Source organism: Halichoerus grypus, chromosome X (genome assembly GCF_964656455.1).
Source record: "Halichoerus grypus chromosome X, mHalGry1.hap1.1, whole genome shotgun sequence".
In the NCBI taxonomy this organism is placed as follows: Eukaryota; Metazoa; Chordata; class Mammalia; order Carnivora; family Phocidae; genus Halichoerus; species Halichoerus grypus.
Window position 1 is genome coordinate 27,598,136 of NC_135727.1, and position 16,656 is coordinate 27,614,791.

General features: G+C 40.2%; 1 protein-coding gene across 6 annotated transcripts in view; it reads right to left on the reverse strand.

Annotated features, from left to right (window-relative positions):
- Window positions 1–16,656, reverse strand: part of GRIA3 (glutamate ionotropic receptor AMPA type subunit 3) — a 275,580-nt gene that overhangs the window by 91,085 nt on the left and 167,839 nt on the right. For all 6 annotated transcript variants that reach the window (XR_013444731.1, XM_078064947.1, XM_078064946.1 and 3 more), the window contains one exon: window positions 2,698–2,859. Coding sequence is in view for 5 of the 6 variants with exons in the window: in XM_078064947.1 (XP_077921073.1) it covers window positions 2,698–2,859 (162 nt within the window). In the remaining variant the exon portion in view is untranslated. The remainder of the gene's footprint in view (window positions 1–2,697; window positions 2,860–16,656) is intronic.

Sequence of the window (16,656 nt, forward strand, 5' to 3'; positions counted from 1 at the left end):
CTAATACTAAGCAAAAGCAATCTGAAAGTTGTAACCATCTATTTAAAGATTCCATTTTCTTAAGCTATTTAAAGGGTTTTACTTACAAACCCCACTTCTCAGCAAGTTCTGAGAACTTTACTCTATACATACCATGAGTTATCAATGAATAATCCAGAACTAAGATTGTTTTCCTTCTCTTTTGTACAACCTCTACAACTTCTGAGCAAACATAAACTACTCTGTAGTATACTTCTCATCCTTTTACCCTTGTCCGTTTTTTTTTTTTTTTTTTGGTGCCTAAGACACAGTGCCTGACACTTGGTAGGTACCTCTTAAAATATTGCATAAATGAATTTCTTGACTCTACCTATTATCTGCTAAATCTAAGGATGGCAAAGCAGTAGACAGGCAGTTTATGAAAATCTAAATTTGTATAAGCTCATTTAAATGTAGTGGGTGGATTTAGTACCTTGAATTTGAATGTAAGTACAAAATTTGAATCATCAGGGAAATGCAAATCAAAAGCACATGAGATATCACCTCACACCTGTTACAATGGCTAGAATCAAAAGGACAGGAAATAATGAGTGTTGGCAAAAATGTGGAGTAAAGAGAACCCTCTTGCACTGTCGGTGGAAATGTAAGCTGGTGTAGCTACTATGGAAAACAGTAGGAGGTGCCTCAAAAAATTAAAAATAGAAATACCATATGATCTAGCAATTCCACTTCTGGGTATTTATTTCAAAAGAAACAAAATCACTATTACAAAAAGATATCTGTGGTTCAGTGCAGCATTATTTACAATATCCAAGACATGGAAACAATCTAAGTGTCCATCAACAAATGAGTGGATAAAGAAAATATGGTATATACATACAGTGGAATATTATTCAGCCACAAAAAGGAAGGAAATGCTGCTATTTGTGACAGCATGGATGGACCTTGAGGGCATTATGCTAAATGAAATTAAGTCAGACAGAGAAAGACAAATACTGTGTGATCTCACTTAAATACAGAATCTAAAAAAAAAAAAAAAAAAACCAAACCCCGAACTCACAGAGATAGAGAACAGATTGGTGGTTGCCAGAGGTGGGGGGTGGGGGGTGGGGGGGCAGGGGAAGTGGGTGGAGGTGGTCAAAAAGGTACAGACTTCCAGTTATAAGATAAATAAGTCCTGGATTTGTAATGTACACCACAATGACTATGGTTAACTGTACTGTATTGTATTTTGAAAGTTGCTAAGAGTAGATTTTAAAAGTTCTCATCACAAGAAAAAATTGTAACTACGGTAGTGGTGGACGGTAAATAAAGTTATTGTGGTAATCATTTTGCAATATATACATCTACCAAGTCATTATGCTACATACCTAAAACTAACTTAATGCTGTAAGTCAATTATATCTCAATAAAAATTAAAATAATTATCCTAAAAAAATTGGACTGCAAACCCTAACCCTAACATCACAGGGATTGCGACCATACTTGCTGAAACATATAAGGACACCTGATCTGACCATGGGACAGAATGTTTTAAAATGGGACTTCCCTGGAAAAATCCAGCATGTATACTATAATCACTACAACTACAGAATACCACTTAACTAGTGAGTGGCTTAAATGAATGAACAAATTATGTGTAACTTACTACTTTTCTAGAACATAGCAATTGTATAAAGTCAGGGCCCACTTGTATTATGTTCTGATGCGACTCATTTAGGGTGGACCTGACTAGGTGATACAGAATGTGTCTCTTGTCTGGTCTATGGCCCCTTTGTTCTCCCTTATTCTATTCTTGCCAGGGAGGATGTGAGGATGGGTATCTTGAAGCCATGAGAAAAGAAATATTCGCCCCCTTTCCTTTTTAAGGGAAAGGCCTTGACTCTACTTTGATTCCTTATCTTGATCACAGGGATCCCACAGCCATGGTATGTACATACTTTCACTATATAAGGAAGGAAGAATTTAAAGTCTGTGTCATACTTGGATCGATGCACTGAGGGAATGGTTACTTAAAACATACACTTGAAGGATCCTTTGTGTTACATGAATAACTTTCCCGTAATTTATCTGTTTTAATTCCTAATTTTTAAATAATAGGATTTCTAGCCATAAGGGAACACATGTGAAAAATGTACACTCTAAGCATGACTTTCTACCTTTAATATTCTTATCTTGGTTTCATGAAAATGAGCAATTTAGGTAATCTAATTATTTTTAAAGATACTTTTCCAGGCAGGAAAACATTTCCGTTCAATATACGTATAGGCAACACGCACTCTGTATTAGAGCCCAATTCACTTGGGTGTACTGAGATTCATGAAACTTATTAACACAAAGCAATCACATAAATAATGTAAAATCTAATTTTCTGTTTCAGACTATCAATCTTCCTTACCTATTCCCACAGCCCCCACTTTTTGCCCGACTCAGGTTCTTGTAATATTGTAAATTGTTTTGAGCATGTTACAAATGAAATTCATTAAAAAATTAGTTAACATTCCCAAACCCTGGGTTTTAAAAGACCTCCTTCTCAATCGCTTCTTTATTTGCAAGTTTAGTTTTCAAATGCAGCGGCACCTGCCGTTTGGTTTTTAGCATCGTTGAAACACTTCTGAGTGAAGACCACTCGATCACAGGATGGCCGTAAATATATAAAGGCCATACTGAGATGCTGTGAAAAGTTGCCTAAGGTTTCTGCATGCCATGGGACATTACCTTTAGTGGTGCATTCTTGGCTTCCGGGAATTCCCTTTCATCTAGCCTCACCCAGCGCTGAATAAACTGCTGAACCATAGGGTTTTCGTTGTTGACAATCTGGAATCCGGTGATGTTGGCTCCCCCGTGCATGACTCTTTCTAGCAAGATATCGGTAAAACCCTAGAAAGAGAGTGAAAGAGAATCATTACTGTGGGGGGTGGTGTGTTCTTAACGCTCTCTGTTGGTTAGAACGCTAAGGAGGAAATGAAAAGTCCTTCCTCAGGATCACTCTTTACCACTCTTTACCAATCAAGAAAACCCTGAACACAGTGCTATATGTCAATTACATCTCAATTACAACAACAACGATGAGGACAGATACAAAAAAATGCTGGATATGGACTAATTCTTAGGGCACTATGTCTCCAAAACTACAGGCACAATGGAGAAAATATGCATTCTTCCATTTTAGTGCCTGTGTCTTTATTTAGTATAGCTGCTGCAAGGACAAACACAGGTGCCAACTTCAAGCAAATGTTTTGATCTGTTTCATCTACCTGTATTTTTAGTCTTTCTTCACTGAGTACAAATACAATGCTTCCTGTAATTGGGAAAGTGTTGAAACGTTTGACCCTAACTAGAGGTTTAAAATTTTTTCTTGAGCGTAACATGCCAAGCACAGCAGATTGCTTCAGATTCTAATGATGAGTACTTTCAATATTTGTGACTTACAGAAATGCCAAAGAGCGAAACTGACAGCTTGGTTGTATATGATGGTACAAACCCCAGGGTATGTCTCACACGTGTTTATAAACAAGTCTTGACATCTACTTCAGATCACCCACCATTTTCTTCTCTCACTCTGGTTACCATCTGGTGTCTCTGTCACCTAAGCCTTCTGAAGGAATCTCTTCAGGTTCACACCAACCCATCCGCACCTGGGTACTGCCAGCTCCACTGGGCACTGCTCTCTTCTGGAACACTTCTCCCAGGAATCGCACTATTGCTGCTGGATGCCTGGCTCTTGCTAGTTGCAGTGGATGCATTTAGGTCCTCAATGGGCTGAAGCCAACATTTATATTCATAAATGGGGAGAATTCTTCCTCCCTTCTTTAGACTCTCCTGCCCAACATTTTAATATAAAATTTTCAAATATATAAAAAAATTGAAAGAATTGTACAGTGAATACCCATATAGTCTCAACTCAGATTTCACAATTAGTATTTTTCTATCCATCCATCAATCCATTTCATTTTTTGGATGCATTTCAAAGTAAGTTGTGGACATTAGTATACTTCACACCAAAAGACTTCGGCAGGCAGGTCATTAACTAGAGTTCAGTGTTTGCATCTTTCTTTCTTTCTTTCTGGTAAAATTTACATCCGATGAAACAGACAAATCTTAAATGTAGCACTTAATGAGTTCTGATAAATGCATACACCTGTTAGTCCTCTAAAGTTTTCTTTTCTTTTTTTTGCAATCCAAGTTTTTTTTTAAGATTTTATTTATTTATTTGTCAGAGAGAGAGAGCACAAGCAGGGGGAGTGGCAGGCAGAGGGAGAAACAGGCTCCCCACTGAGCAAGGAGCCCGATGTGGGGCTCGATCCCAGGACCCTGGGATCATGACCTGAGCCGAAGGCAGATGCTTAACCGACTGAGCCACCCAGGCATCCCAACATTCCAAGTTTTTATTGAAGTATAACAATCATATAGAAAAGTACACATATCTTTAAGTATATAACCTGATGAATTCTCACAAACTGAACACATAAATGTAACCAATATCCAGAAGAGTCCCCTCTGTGTGCCTCTCTAGTCACACCCCTACACTTCTTTTAATTCACCTTTCTTTATATTTTAGTGATACAGCTTTTTCTTTTTTTTTGTCTTGATATTATAAAAGTATATTTCCTTACATGGATCTAAAAGTCAATGAAACTCAATTAAAATACTAGTTGGATTTTATTTTATTTTATTATGTTATGTTAATCACCATACATTACATCATTAGTTTTTGATGTCGTGTTCCATGATTCATTTTTTGTGTATAACACCCAGTGCTCCATTCAATACATGCCCTCTTTAATACCCATCACCAGGCTAACCCATCTCCCCACCCCCCTCCCCTCTAGAACCCTCAGTTTGTTTCTCAGAGTCCATAGTCTCTCATGGTTCGTCTCGCCCTCCAATTTCCCCCCCTTCATTTTTCCCTTCCTACTATCTTCTTTTTTCTAACATATAATGTATTATTTGTTTCAGAGGTACAGGTCTGTGATTCAACAGTCTTACACAATTCACAGCACTCACCATAGCACATACCCTCCCCAATGTCTATCACCCAGCCACCCCATCCCTCCCACCACCCCAACTCCAGCAACCCTCAGTTTGTTTCCTGAGATTAAGAATTCCTCGTATCAGTGAGATCATATGATACATGTCTTTCTCTGATTGACTTATTTCGCTCAGCATAACACCCTCCAGTTCCATCCACATTGTTGCAAATGGCAAGATTTCATTCCTTTTGATGGCTGCATAATATTCCATTGTATATATATACCACATCTTCTTTATCCATTCATCTGTCGATGGACATCTTGGTTCATGAACAGCTTTTTCACTTACTACTTGCAGCCCCCTCCCTGTTGCTTTCACAAGTGGGCCTTGAGTCCATGGGGACTGGACAAAGAGTTTGCATCAGTGAGTATCATTCCTCCTTTCTGATAATCAAAAAGCTGTTTTCAAAGTTAACATTAACTTGTTAGGTTGAGTTTTGTCCCAAAGTCTTCTTTCATGAAGGGAACTAAGATTGCTTTCTCCCATTTGCTGCCCCCCGCACTACAATCAGCAAGGAGACTTACTTGGTATGAAGTCTAGTAGAGGCTCCAACTGGGGCTTAAGCCTATTACCCAACTCCCCACTCCCACCCCCTAACATATATACAAATAAAGAGCCTGGGCAAAATTTTAACAAATGGCTTTAATTCACTCACTGTGCCAAACGGTATTTGTCAGTTAACAAGTATTACACAAGAACATTGACCAACTGTGCACCTGCCTGCTGGCGGGGATGAAGAGTGGGCCTTCTGATGCTGTCCTGTGTCTTAAAAGCCTGGGCTGGACAAGGGGAGCTCCTTTCCTTGAAAGAAGGGGGTTGAGAATGCTTGTGCCACCATCTTGGTCTTCAGGGTCAATGGCCACAGCATACACTAGGATGCAGTATCTCTTACGGCCCTCGCACTTTGGTAAGCATCACACTCCTGTTTTCCTAATATCCAGAGCAGGTTAAATGGCAACATAGAATTAACAAAAGGAAGGGAGAGAGAGAGGACCCCGGGACTCTCACATCTGTCTTAAGGCATAACAGCTAGCACTTTGGTCTGCTTACTCACCATTCCGCTCCTTTCCAGAAAGATGTTCCCTCACCTTTTCTTGGCAGGGCTACTAAAGGGAGGGGTCCAGCTCAAATTTACCTCACCAATCACACCCACATACTCCCAGGAGGCTTCATTCTGTCATGTAGGCCCCACATATTCCTGCTTGGGTATCTTCCTCTCCAATAAACACATTGTAATTTGAAAACATCTTTAAAGGCATACTCTGCACTCATCTTTCTACCACACAGCAACCATACCACTGAGGACCTAGAAGTTTCACAGTCGATCCATGTTTTATGACAGACATGCCTGGGAATGAGTTGTGGTACACCTCGGACTGGAATCAGCCTGGCTGTCCTCATGGGATGAACTGCATCCACAACAACGCAAATCAAGCCAGGGGAAGGTCCCTCAAACTGTTCTGGCTGGGAAAACCTATACAACACTAGCTCCTACCGACTGCCCCGAGGGCTTATCCTTCCACAAGGGCAGAGAGCACTAACACAGCCCCCACGGACAAAATGGAGAGAGAAGCATGGTAGAAAAAAAAAGGAGGTAACAGGTATTTAGGGAAATGAGATCTTGTCGCTTAAGGGCAAGAGTTGGCTGGCTTCTGGTCTCCCTTTGTTTCATTTGTGTACATTTTGCTTATCTGTAATCTCTTGGATTCTATGGCCGAATGTCCTCCTGGTACCCAGCATTTGGATGCAGCAACCCATGTCCTTGAGGTTGAGACATTCAAGGCTAGATTCTCCCTAAACCCTCTGAAAAGACATGAATACAGCTGAGCTGACCAACAAATCTCAAGGAAGTAGAAGGGGAAAACGGAAAGGAGGTGAATAGTAGAGAGGGGGCTGTAGAGAAAGTGGTTCTGGCTAACAGGTACAAGTTGGTTGACTCTTCATCATCCTATTTCTGAAACTTTTTTTAAAAAGAATTTTCTTTTTGTATCAAATATTGCTAAATCCCATGGTTCGAGTGGCCATGGACAGTCCCCAAGATTATAAAAACTAAAATTGTTAGATTTTTTTTTTTGAAATGGCAACATACCCACCTCAAGTTTGAATCTAAATGCCAAATACTTCTACACCCTCTGTAAAAAGACTAATGTGAAAGAAATGACCACTAAACAGATAAAATGGGTAGATGACATAGAACAGTGACGAACAGTGGGGGAAAGAAGGAAGTTAGGAGAGAGTAGCAGAAACTGCCTCACTCTTAGCCACCCTTCATTTCTGTTCAATTGTTTTAAAACATGTTCTGTTTTCTTTCACATATTTCCACTGTAGTTGTGGATAAGCACAGTCCATGATGTTTTGAAAATTGAGGCCCGAGTCTCCCCAAAGCCTCAGCAAAGACACTAATTCAGCCGACCTGACCGCCAAACCTTCAACAGACAAGTGATGCTATGAGCAAATGGGGGAAAAGAGACAAATGGTAGGTATGGTGGCATCAGGGTAGAGATTCTGGTTTTCTTTCTCCACTTACCTTTTAACTTTAAATAATTATTCTTGCTTATAACCTCTTGCTAGATTTCCTTTTTTGAGCTTTTCGTCCACAGTCCTTGAGTTTGGAAAACTGAGGACAAATGCCCTAAACTCTCTGTTAAGACAGTAACTGAACAGATCTGACCACCATAGATCCAGTAAGTAACAGCAGAAAGGAAGAGGGAGAGTGAGAGCCTGGGGGATGGTAGAGGTTTGTGGTTTCTGGTCTGTCTTTTCTTGTTACCTCTTGGTGATCTTTACTTGAAGTCTGCCACCCAAAGTCTGCACTTTGGGGGATTTTGATCCCCTGTCTTCCCTAAACCTTATAAAATTGTGCCCCCCTCCCCATCACATTGTGATCTACAAGTGGGACTTGCCATTCTGTCTGGTTTCTTGTTTTTGTTTTTTGAGAACTGAAGTCTCTGGCCTTCCTGAAGCCTTTGTAAAATTGCCCACACAGATTTTATCACCCAAAGCCACTAGGTAAAAGTGGAGAAGGGAAAGGGCGGGGTTAAGATGTAGAGACAGATCTTTAGGAGAGGGCTACTTTCCTCCTAGTCCCCCATGTCCTTCCTTCCCATGATCACCAGCACTGGGGGATGGCTACCAAAATCTGCTATGTGGAGAATTTAGAGTTCTTAAGTACTTAAAACTTCTGGAAAAATCTAATGACTCAAAATAGATGAAAGACCTAAATGTGAGAGAGGAATCCATCAAAATCCTAGAAGAAAACATAGGTAGCAACCTCCTTGACCTTAGCCGTGGCAAGTTCTTGCTAGACATGTCTCCAGAGGCAAGGGAAACAAAAGCAAAAATGAACTATTGGGACTTCATCAAGATAAAGACTTCTGCACGGCAAAGGAAACAATCAACAAAACTAAAAGGCAACCTATGGAATGGGAGAAAATATTCACAAATGACATATCAGATAAAGGGCTGGTATCAAAATCTATAAAGAACTTAGCAGACTCACAACCCCAAACCAAAAAATCCAGTTAAGAAATGGGCAGAAGACATGAAAAGACACTTCTCTGAAGAAGACATACAAATGGCTAACAGACACATGAAAAAATGCTCAACATCACTTGGCATCATGGAAATACAAATCAAAACCACAATGAGATACCACCTCACACTGGTCAGAATGGCTAAAATTAACATCTCAGGAAATGACAGATGATGGTGAGGATGTGGAGAAAGGGGAACCCTCTTACACTGTTGGTGGGAATGCAAACTGGTGCAGCCACTCTGGAAAACAGGATGGAGGTTCCTCAAAAAGTTAAAAATAGAACTACCCTCTGACCCAGCAATTGCACTACTAAGTATTTATCCAAAGGATACAAATATAGTGATTTGAAGGGCATATGCACCCCAATATTTATATCAGCCATGTCCACAATAACCAAACTATGGAAAGAGCCCAGATGTCCATTGACAGATGAATGGATAAACAATAGCATATTACTCAGCCATCAAAAAGAATGAAATCTTGCCATTTGCAACGGTGTGAATGGAACCAGAGGGTATTATGCTAAGTGAAATAAGTCAGTCAGAGAAAGACAAATACCATATGATTTCACTCATATGTGGAATTTAAAAAACAAAGCAGATAAACATAGGGGAAGTGAAGGAAAAATAAAATGAAAACAGGGAGGCAAGCCATAAGAAACTCTTAACTCTAGGAAACAAACTGAGGGTTGCTGGACGGGAGGGGTGTGGGGGGATGGGGTAACTGGGTGATGGGCATTAAGGAGGGCATTTGATGGAATGAGCACTGGGTGTTGTATGCAAGTGATGAATCACTAAATTCTACCCCTGAAACTAATAATATACTATATGTTAACTAAATTGAATTTTTATTTATTTATTTATTTTTAATTTTATTATGTTAGTCACCATACAGTACATCATTAGTTTTTTTTAAAGATTTTATTTATTTATTTATTTGAGAGAGAGAGAATGAGAGAGAGAGCACATGAGAAGGGGGAGGGTCAGAGGGAGAAGCAGACTCCCTGCCGAGCAGGGAGCCTGATGCGGGACTCGATCCAGGGACTCCAGGATCATGACCTGAGACGAAGGCAGTCGCTTAATCAACTGAGCCACCCAGGCACCCACATCATTAGTTTTTGATGTAGTGATCCACGATCCATTGTTTTTGTATAACACCCAGTGCTCCATGCAGTACGTGCCCTCCTTAATACCCATCACCGGGCTAACCCATCCCCCCATCCCCTCCCCTCTAAAACCCTGTTTGTTTCTCTGAGTCCATAGTCTCTCATGGTTCATCTCTCCCTCCGATTTCCCTCCCTTCATTTTTCCCTTCCTTCTCCTAATGTCCTCCATGCTATTCCTTATGTTCCACAAATAAGTGAAACCATATGATAATTGACTTTCTCTGCTTGACTTATTTCACTTAGCATAATTTAAATAACAAATTAAAAAAGCAAAAAGAAAAAAAGAAAAAAAATCTCTAAGGAAATATGGCTCAAAAAAAAATCTAATGAAGCAGAGTTAGGCTTTCAACACCCAAACCCAAGAAGTAAAATGGGAAAGAGATGGGGTTGTTAGGGGTGGGCAGTAGTGGAGGAAGGCATCCTACCTGTCTGCCTGCCAGCTGTCAAATTATTTTCCACAGCCAGCTACCTCAGACTACACCCCTGAAGCTGGTCAGTTTTTATCATGTGACTTTTTCCAGAAAGTTCCATTCTCACTCCTCCTTGACAGAAACACACATGGGGTGGGACACAGTTCCCTCAGCCAATTGGCTCTGAACCCTCTCATGAGCCCTCCTTCTGTCACATGTACTCTTAAGTATTCCCACTCAGGCTTCTCTCTGGCCCACAGGCCTAGCCTCTCCTTATACTCCAGTTCTAACTCGGTCCCCTGAAAATGTCTGTGAGTAGTAGTACAGTGACCAGACAGCAATATATGTACATAGATACAGATTTTTAAAAAATTGTTATTAGAGAATTCTTGTCTTTAAAAAAAGTATAAGTTTGATTACCAGTTTAAATATGTGATAAATGAGTTCACGAGGTTCTGCTTTTTCACTCATGCTCTTGGCTCAAAACTAAATTGACATTTGGTTTAAAGTTCTTTAAGTCTTTTTAGTTTGTTCTGACTTTTGTTTCAGGGTTTATGTGCCTGACCTGGGTACTTTTCCCAATGGCGACTGCTCAAAAAAGGACAGAAAACCCATATTCTTTTATTTAATACATGTATTTTAGCATGTCTGACTCCAAAAGAAATTTCTGTGTCATGAATTCTATTTTCTCACTGAGCTTCATCTGCTATTAAAAATTATGCATTTTAAAATAACATATTTTTATCAAAAATAAAATGTTCCAGTGGATTTCTTTGATATTTTGCGTGGGAAAAAATGGCTCATTTTGCTTAAGCAGGTTGCTGTTTTATAGCAACTGTTCTATCCCTTTGCTGAATCATAGCAGTTCATTTTTTGCTTAAAAACTGGTTTCACCTTCTGGCATCTCCTATCCAAACAAAGATACTAGAATTTCTTTTTTGTTTTTTCTTTACCTTTTTTTCCATTTTTAATTTTGAGTGTAGAGGTAGTCATGATTTCTCATCTAGCTGGCCTCTGAGAACCTACTTTTTCAAGAGGATGACACTTACCATACATAGTACCTCAGCCAATCAATTTGTTACATGTTGAAGCTTTAGCGTCTATAAAATAAACTAACTCTTGTTTTCTTTTGGAATTTTTAATTTGAGTTCACTTTGAATGAGACACCAATGAGTCTCCAATTAGAGCCTGTCTCATACTCCAGCACCCCTTTCCTAACTGCCTGCTGATTATAGTAACTTCCATATTCCATGAGCATCTTAAAAAGAATGTGCCCCAAAGGAAAGTTATTATATTCCCTCAAAATCTCTTCCTCTTCCTGTATCCCTTCTTTTAATTAATGTACTTTAGGTCTACTGGGTCAGTGGGTGTGAGGCCCATACACCTGTAGTTTTATAAATTCATCAAGTGACTTGGAAGCACAAGTAGGTTTGAGAACCACTGGCCTAGATTATTGTCCTAGCTTCCTAGTTGGTGCTCTAAAGTCCAGTTCTTTACCTCTCCAGTTCATTCTTCACATAATAAATTTACTTTCCTGGGATGCCTGGGTGGGTCGGTTGGTTGAGTACCCAACTCAATTTCAGCTCAGGTCATGATCTCAGGGTCCTGGGATCAAGCCCCGCGTCAGGCACTGTGCTCAGTGGGGAGTCTGCTTGAGATTCTCTCTCTCCCTTTCCTTCTGCCCCTCCCCCAAATCATGTTTTCTTTTGCTCTCTCTCAAATAAATAAATAAATCTTAAATAAATAAATAAATAAATACACTTACCTTCCTAAAATACCAGTTAGAGCATAATATTCCTTTCCTCAAAACATTGCAATGATTCCCTACTTTCTACAGATGTATTAACAGCCAAATGTCTTGACTTGGCCTTTGAGAATTTCCATTATTTGTTATTTTCTGCTCCCCTGGCTCACCTGTACCACTTCCTTCAAGAGACCTCATGCTCTAGTCATATCATGCCCTTTTGAACAGTGCTACCTTTGTCTGCTTCATCACTGACAGCTCTGGCTGTCTCTACTGAAATTTCATTCTTCAAGAACTATTTCCTTTAGTAAAATAATGACTAAGGAAGATTGATATCAAATTTGTCTCTACAGTCTCTACCAGGTAGTAAGAAGGCCCATTTGTAATCCTTTTTGGCCAATTATTATGTAAGCTCTTGCACATTGTTGACTGCTTATGGGCTTTTGTCCTTCATTACTGCATGCCTTCCCATGCCTTCCATGGAATAAGTATATGTGTATTGTCACAGCATCCCTGCTAAGTGACTCCAAGGTTCCCAATTCCCTGCTGTACGAGGTGGAATTTCTGTTGAGCCCCTTTTACTATGTCATAGGGATTTTATTAACTAGATGTGATGATGAGGTACTCAATGGCTTTTGCTTAGACTGGACTTAACAAGTTCTAGTGCTGTTTGCGTCTCACCAGTTCTGTTTGATTAAAATTGTTGTTGTTGTTTGGCTAATTGCCAGGATGGTATCTTTTCCTTTAGTTGGGCCAAAACAGTGTGCAGAAGGAGAGATGAAAAGAGATGAGAGAAGGCAGAGGAAGACTGGAGGCGATCCTAGTGCTCACAGATAGGATGAGTTGAAACTCTACTTTCTCATTTTTTATGTTTTGGGTATCTGTGCAGTTGACTATTTGCCTCTGTGTAACAATGGCAATATTTGTTGGAAATATGGATATAATCTCCAGGAGTTATTCCCTTGAGAGGGAACCTACTCATTTGGATTTGTAAGTTCTGCTATATTTCATCAATCATACCACTTCTCGATCACGATACATCTGTTTGAGCCAGTGTACTGTTGCCCACATCTGAATGCAACTTTATAAAACCAACCATGACTTTTGTGTCTAAGCAGTTCACATGGGGACTTGTAAGCTACCCTTTACTGACTGATTCTCCAGGGTCATCTTTTATACAGATACTGGTTACACAATTGGCATCCAAACACAGATTATCCCGATTTGAGAATAGCCAGACAAGTCAGTTTGCAAAGATTCAAATGACTTTAGTGTTATCCTGTCTCCCTTGATTTATACATACTGTAATTCAATTTCCTTCTGGTACTGTGGATAATGGAGAGTTGCAAATAAATATATTCAAAGCTTACTTTTTAGAGCACTTATTTTCAAGATATTATTTGGAGATTTCCTTCATATAATACTATTCTTAAGGTACATTTTGTTCCGAAAGGAAAACAGAGACCAGATAAGTTGGGTGACTTTCATTGAGTTGATAGCAGATTATGGGTGAGAAATGGGAAAAGTGGCTTGCCTATAGGGAAGATAAAAGCAGTAGAAAGAGGGTTAGGAAGCTGCCAAGGGCAAGTATCTATCTCATAATTTGGATGAAGGCTGGCTCTGTCTTTAGTGTCACTTGAATTGTTCATGTGGGTGATGCTTCGATAGGGAAATGCATAGTAATTGTGGTGACTCAAGTTACCAGGTTGCTAATGAGAGACACAAGTCTTTTTCTAGAAGCAGGTCCATCCTCCTGGGAGGGTGTAGTGTGTGGAGTTGAAGATTACACCATATAAATTAACACTTGATTATAGGTTGCTTGTATTGTTAGCTCATTGTTCTATTCTCTAATCCAATCAACATACTTTGAAACCTTTTAAGTGCTATCCATTGGTAGGATGGTGAGCCATATCAAACTTGCCCTGACCTCATGGCACTTTAGTCCAGGGGGAATTATTTATATGAATATAAGTTGATATAAGTGCTATTAGCAGGAAAAATAGCCACCAATCTCTTTTATTAATAGTTGTATGGAGGTATAATTTAAGTACCATAAAATCCATCCATTTGACACTGATATTTTTAAAGCAAAAATCAGATCATGCACCCCCGCCCCAGCTTGAAATTCTTCAGTGGCTTTCTGTCACTGTTGAAAACAGCTAAAACTCCCTTAACCAGGCTTACTAACACCTTACATAATCTGGAACTCTGCTCTAGCCAAAATTGCCTTCTGACAGTTCAGAGAAGGTATCAAACTCTTTTCTGCCTCAGGACCTTGGCACATGCTGTTCCCTATGCGTGACATGAACATTCCCGATTCTTTATATAATTGGATCTTTCTCATCATTTGGATCATTGTTTCAAAGTCATCTTTTCTGAAAGGTCTTGTCTGGCCATGCTACGCAGAAATTTGATTCTCCATACTCTGCCTTCTCTTCATTCCCTGTCCTAGCACCTGTTCTGTCTCCATGTCAATTATCATAAGCTCTGCAAGTTTTATCTGTCCATTATGACTATAAGGTTCTTAAGGACACCACCCTCTGTCTTCCTTGCAGGGGAGCGAACAAGGTATTGGGCATACAAGTGATACAGAGGAAAAATAACTTACTATAAAGATCTTTAGAGAAAAGTGTATGTGGACTGGTGCTGGTCTGCTGTTTGTTAGTAATCAGAGATGAAATAAGGAAAGAAACAGAAAGCAAGCTTTTACAAATATTTATAGCAATTTGACAGGGTAATATTATGTCTGTTAAGTATAATACTAAAAAATTTGGCTTGTATTTTTATATATCTTGTTTTGTTTATTTCATGTTTTTAGTAATTTACTTCTATTGATCTGTGAAAATTTGGAGGAAAAAACTGGCCCTTCTTCACAGATAGTTTGAGAAGCGCTGTTTTAGAGGACATGATTTGAGAGCCTGGGGAAGAAAACAGAATTCTTTCAATTTATCTTGCTAGAACGTTGGCTAGAAAGTGATCTTGTTGAGAGAGAGAGAGAAGGAGAAAGGGATGAAGGGAAGGTTGACTACAATGGGGGCATTTTTGGACAGGGAGAATGGGAGTCTCAAAGTTGGCAACTTTAAGTTGACAAGTGCCTGTGGATTTCTAAATGCCAGGTGGGAAGTTGGACCCCAGCCCAGTCCACAACTCCTCATTCCCTTGGTGCTCTGTTGTAACCTATCTCCGTTTGGAGAAGAAAGTGAATCCTCAGCCACCAGAGAAATTGTGTACCTAGGGGAGGGGGGCTGGGCTCCTGGCATTTGGGACCAGTGGGGATTTTTCCCTTCAATCCTACCTCTTTTGCCTGTAAGGCCAGGCTCCAGCCCAGTGAGCTCTGTGTTTACATGCCAGCTTCTGAGGTAGCATTGTTCACAACACATGGTTTTGAGCATTTGAAGTTTTTTTAGAGAAGGAGAGAGAGGGAGAGAGAGAGAGAGAGAGAGCGAGCAAGCAAGTAAGCAGAGAGAGAGAGAGAATTTTAAGCAGGCTTCATGTCCAGCATGGAGCCCGACGCAGGGCTTGATCTCACAACCCTGAGATCATGACCTGACCTGGATGCTTAACCAACTGAGCCACCCAGGTGCCCCGAACATTTGAATTTTCTATTTAGAACATAAAAATGGAAGAACAAAGGAAGGGAAAGAGTAGCAAGCAAAACGAAAAGACCTGGAAGGGGAAGGGAGCAGAAGGGAACAGTTGTTATTGGCAAGCAAAACACATGACCCAATCTCACTTGAAGTTGTTTTCTCTCTAAACAAAGTGGGCCCCTCTCTGTTTCAGGTACATTCCAAGATCTAGTAGGCTGCAGAGTTCACTTCTTCAATCTTATATTATTCCTGGTTGCCTCTTTTGGGTTCTGTGTTATGAATGGTGCTTTTGTTTTAGTAAAAATTTGAAAAAATTAAATGTAAGCTAGTGCCCCCCCCATTATTTCCTGGCATGTTAATAATATGAATGGGGCATATAGGGAGGAAAAGAGAAAAGAGGGAGCAAGAGCAAGAGGGGAAATGAGAGAGCAGGAGAGAGGGGTGTGTGTGTGTGAGGGAGAGAGAAGGAAGAGGGAATGTGGCAGGAGAGAAGAGAGTGATGGACAGATATAATTGGTGCCTGTTAAGATGCATTTCAGATCGGCTCTTGGACAGGTTTCAAACCCCTATTCACAAGGCTCTCCTTGGTTTAAGCCTTTTTCTCTCTGATCACTTTACTGTCATAAATGTATAGTTTGTATTTCATTCGTATGCATTTATGTCTTTGCAAATGTTCTTATGTGACCTTTGTGGGGCTGGCCTTTTGTCTCACTGAGATGCTTGAGTGGGTCAAAGGGCAAGAGCAAGGTGCTCTGTCAAGAGTCTGCTCAACCTGCATTGGAGGCCTAGCTTTGGCAATGGATTAGCTCTGAGACTTTGGGCAAGTCATGTATTTTTTTCTGAGCCCATTTTCCTGATCTCTAAAAAGCTTAGGGAGGTGACTAGGTAAGAGGTCTCTCCTCATGGGAGTTCTGAGTAAATTTAGTAAGAAATCTAAAGAAAATAGCTGGCCCAGCAGAGAGGAGTCTGAGATACGTTAGCTTCCTTTTCTTTGCTTCCCTAGCGCAATGGCGTCCTTGACTGCCTGCTCATGAGGCCCCTCTACCAGTGGCAGCTACATGACCTAACTTCCACTTGTAGGGTCAACAACAGTCCCCCACTCTGGGGTTGGTCTTGACCTAGGCAGAGAAACTGTTGGGTCTTCTAAGATAGTGGTTAACTGGTACAGCACTGAATGAGTCCAGTATGGCTCATGTTCTCCC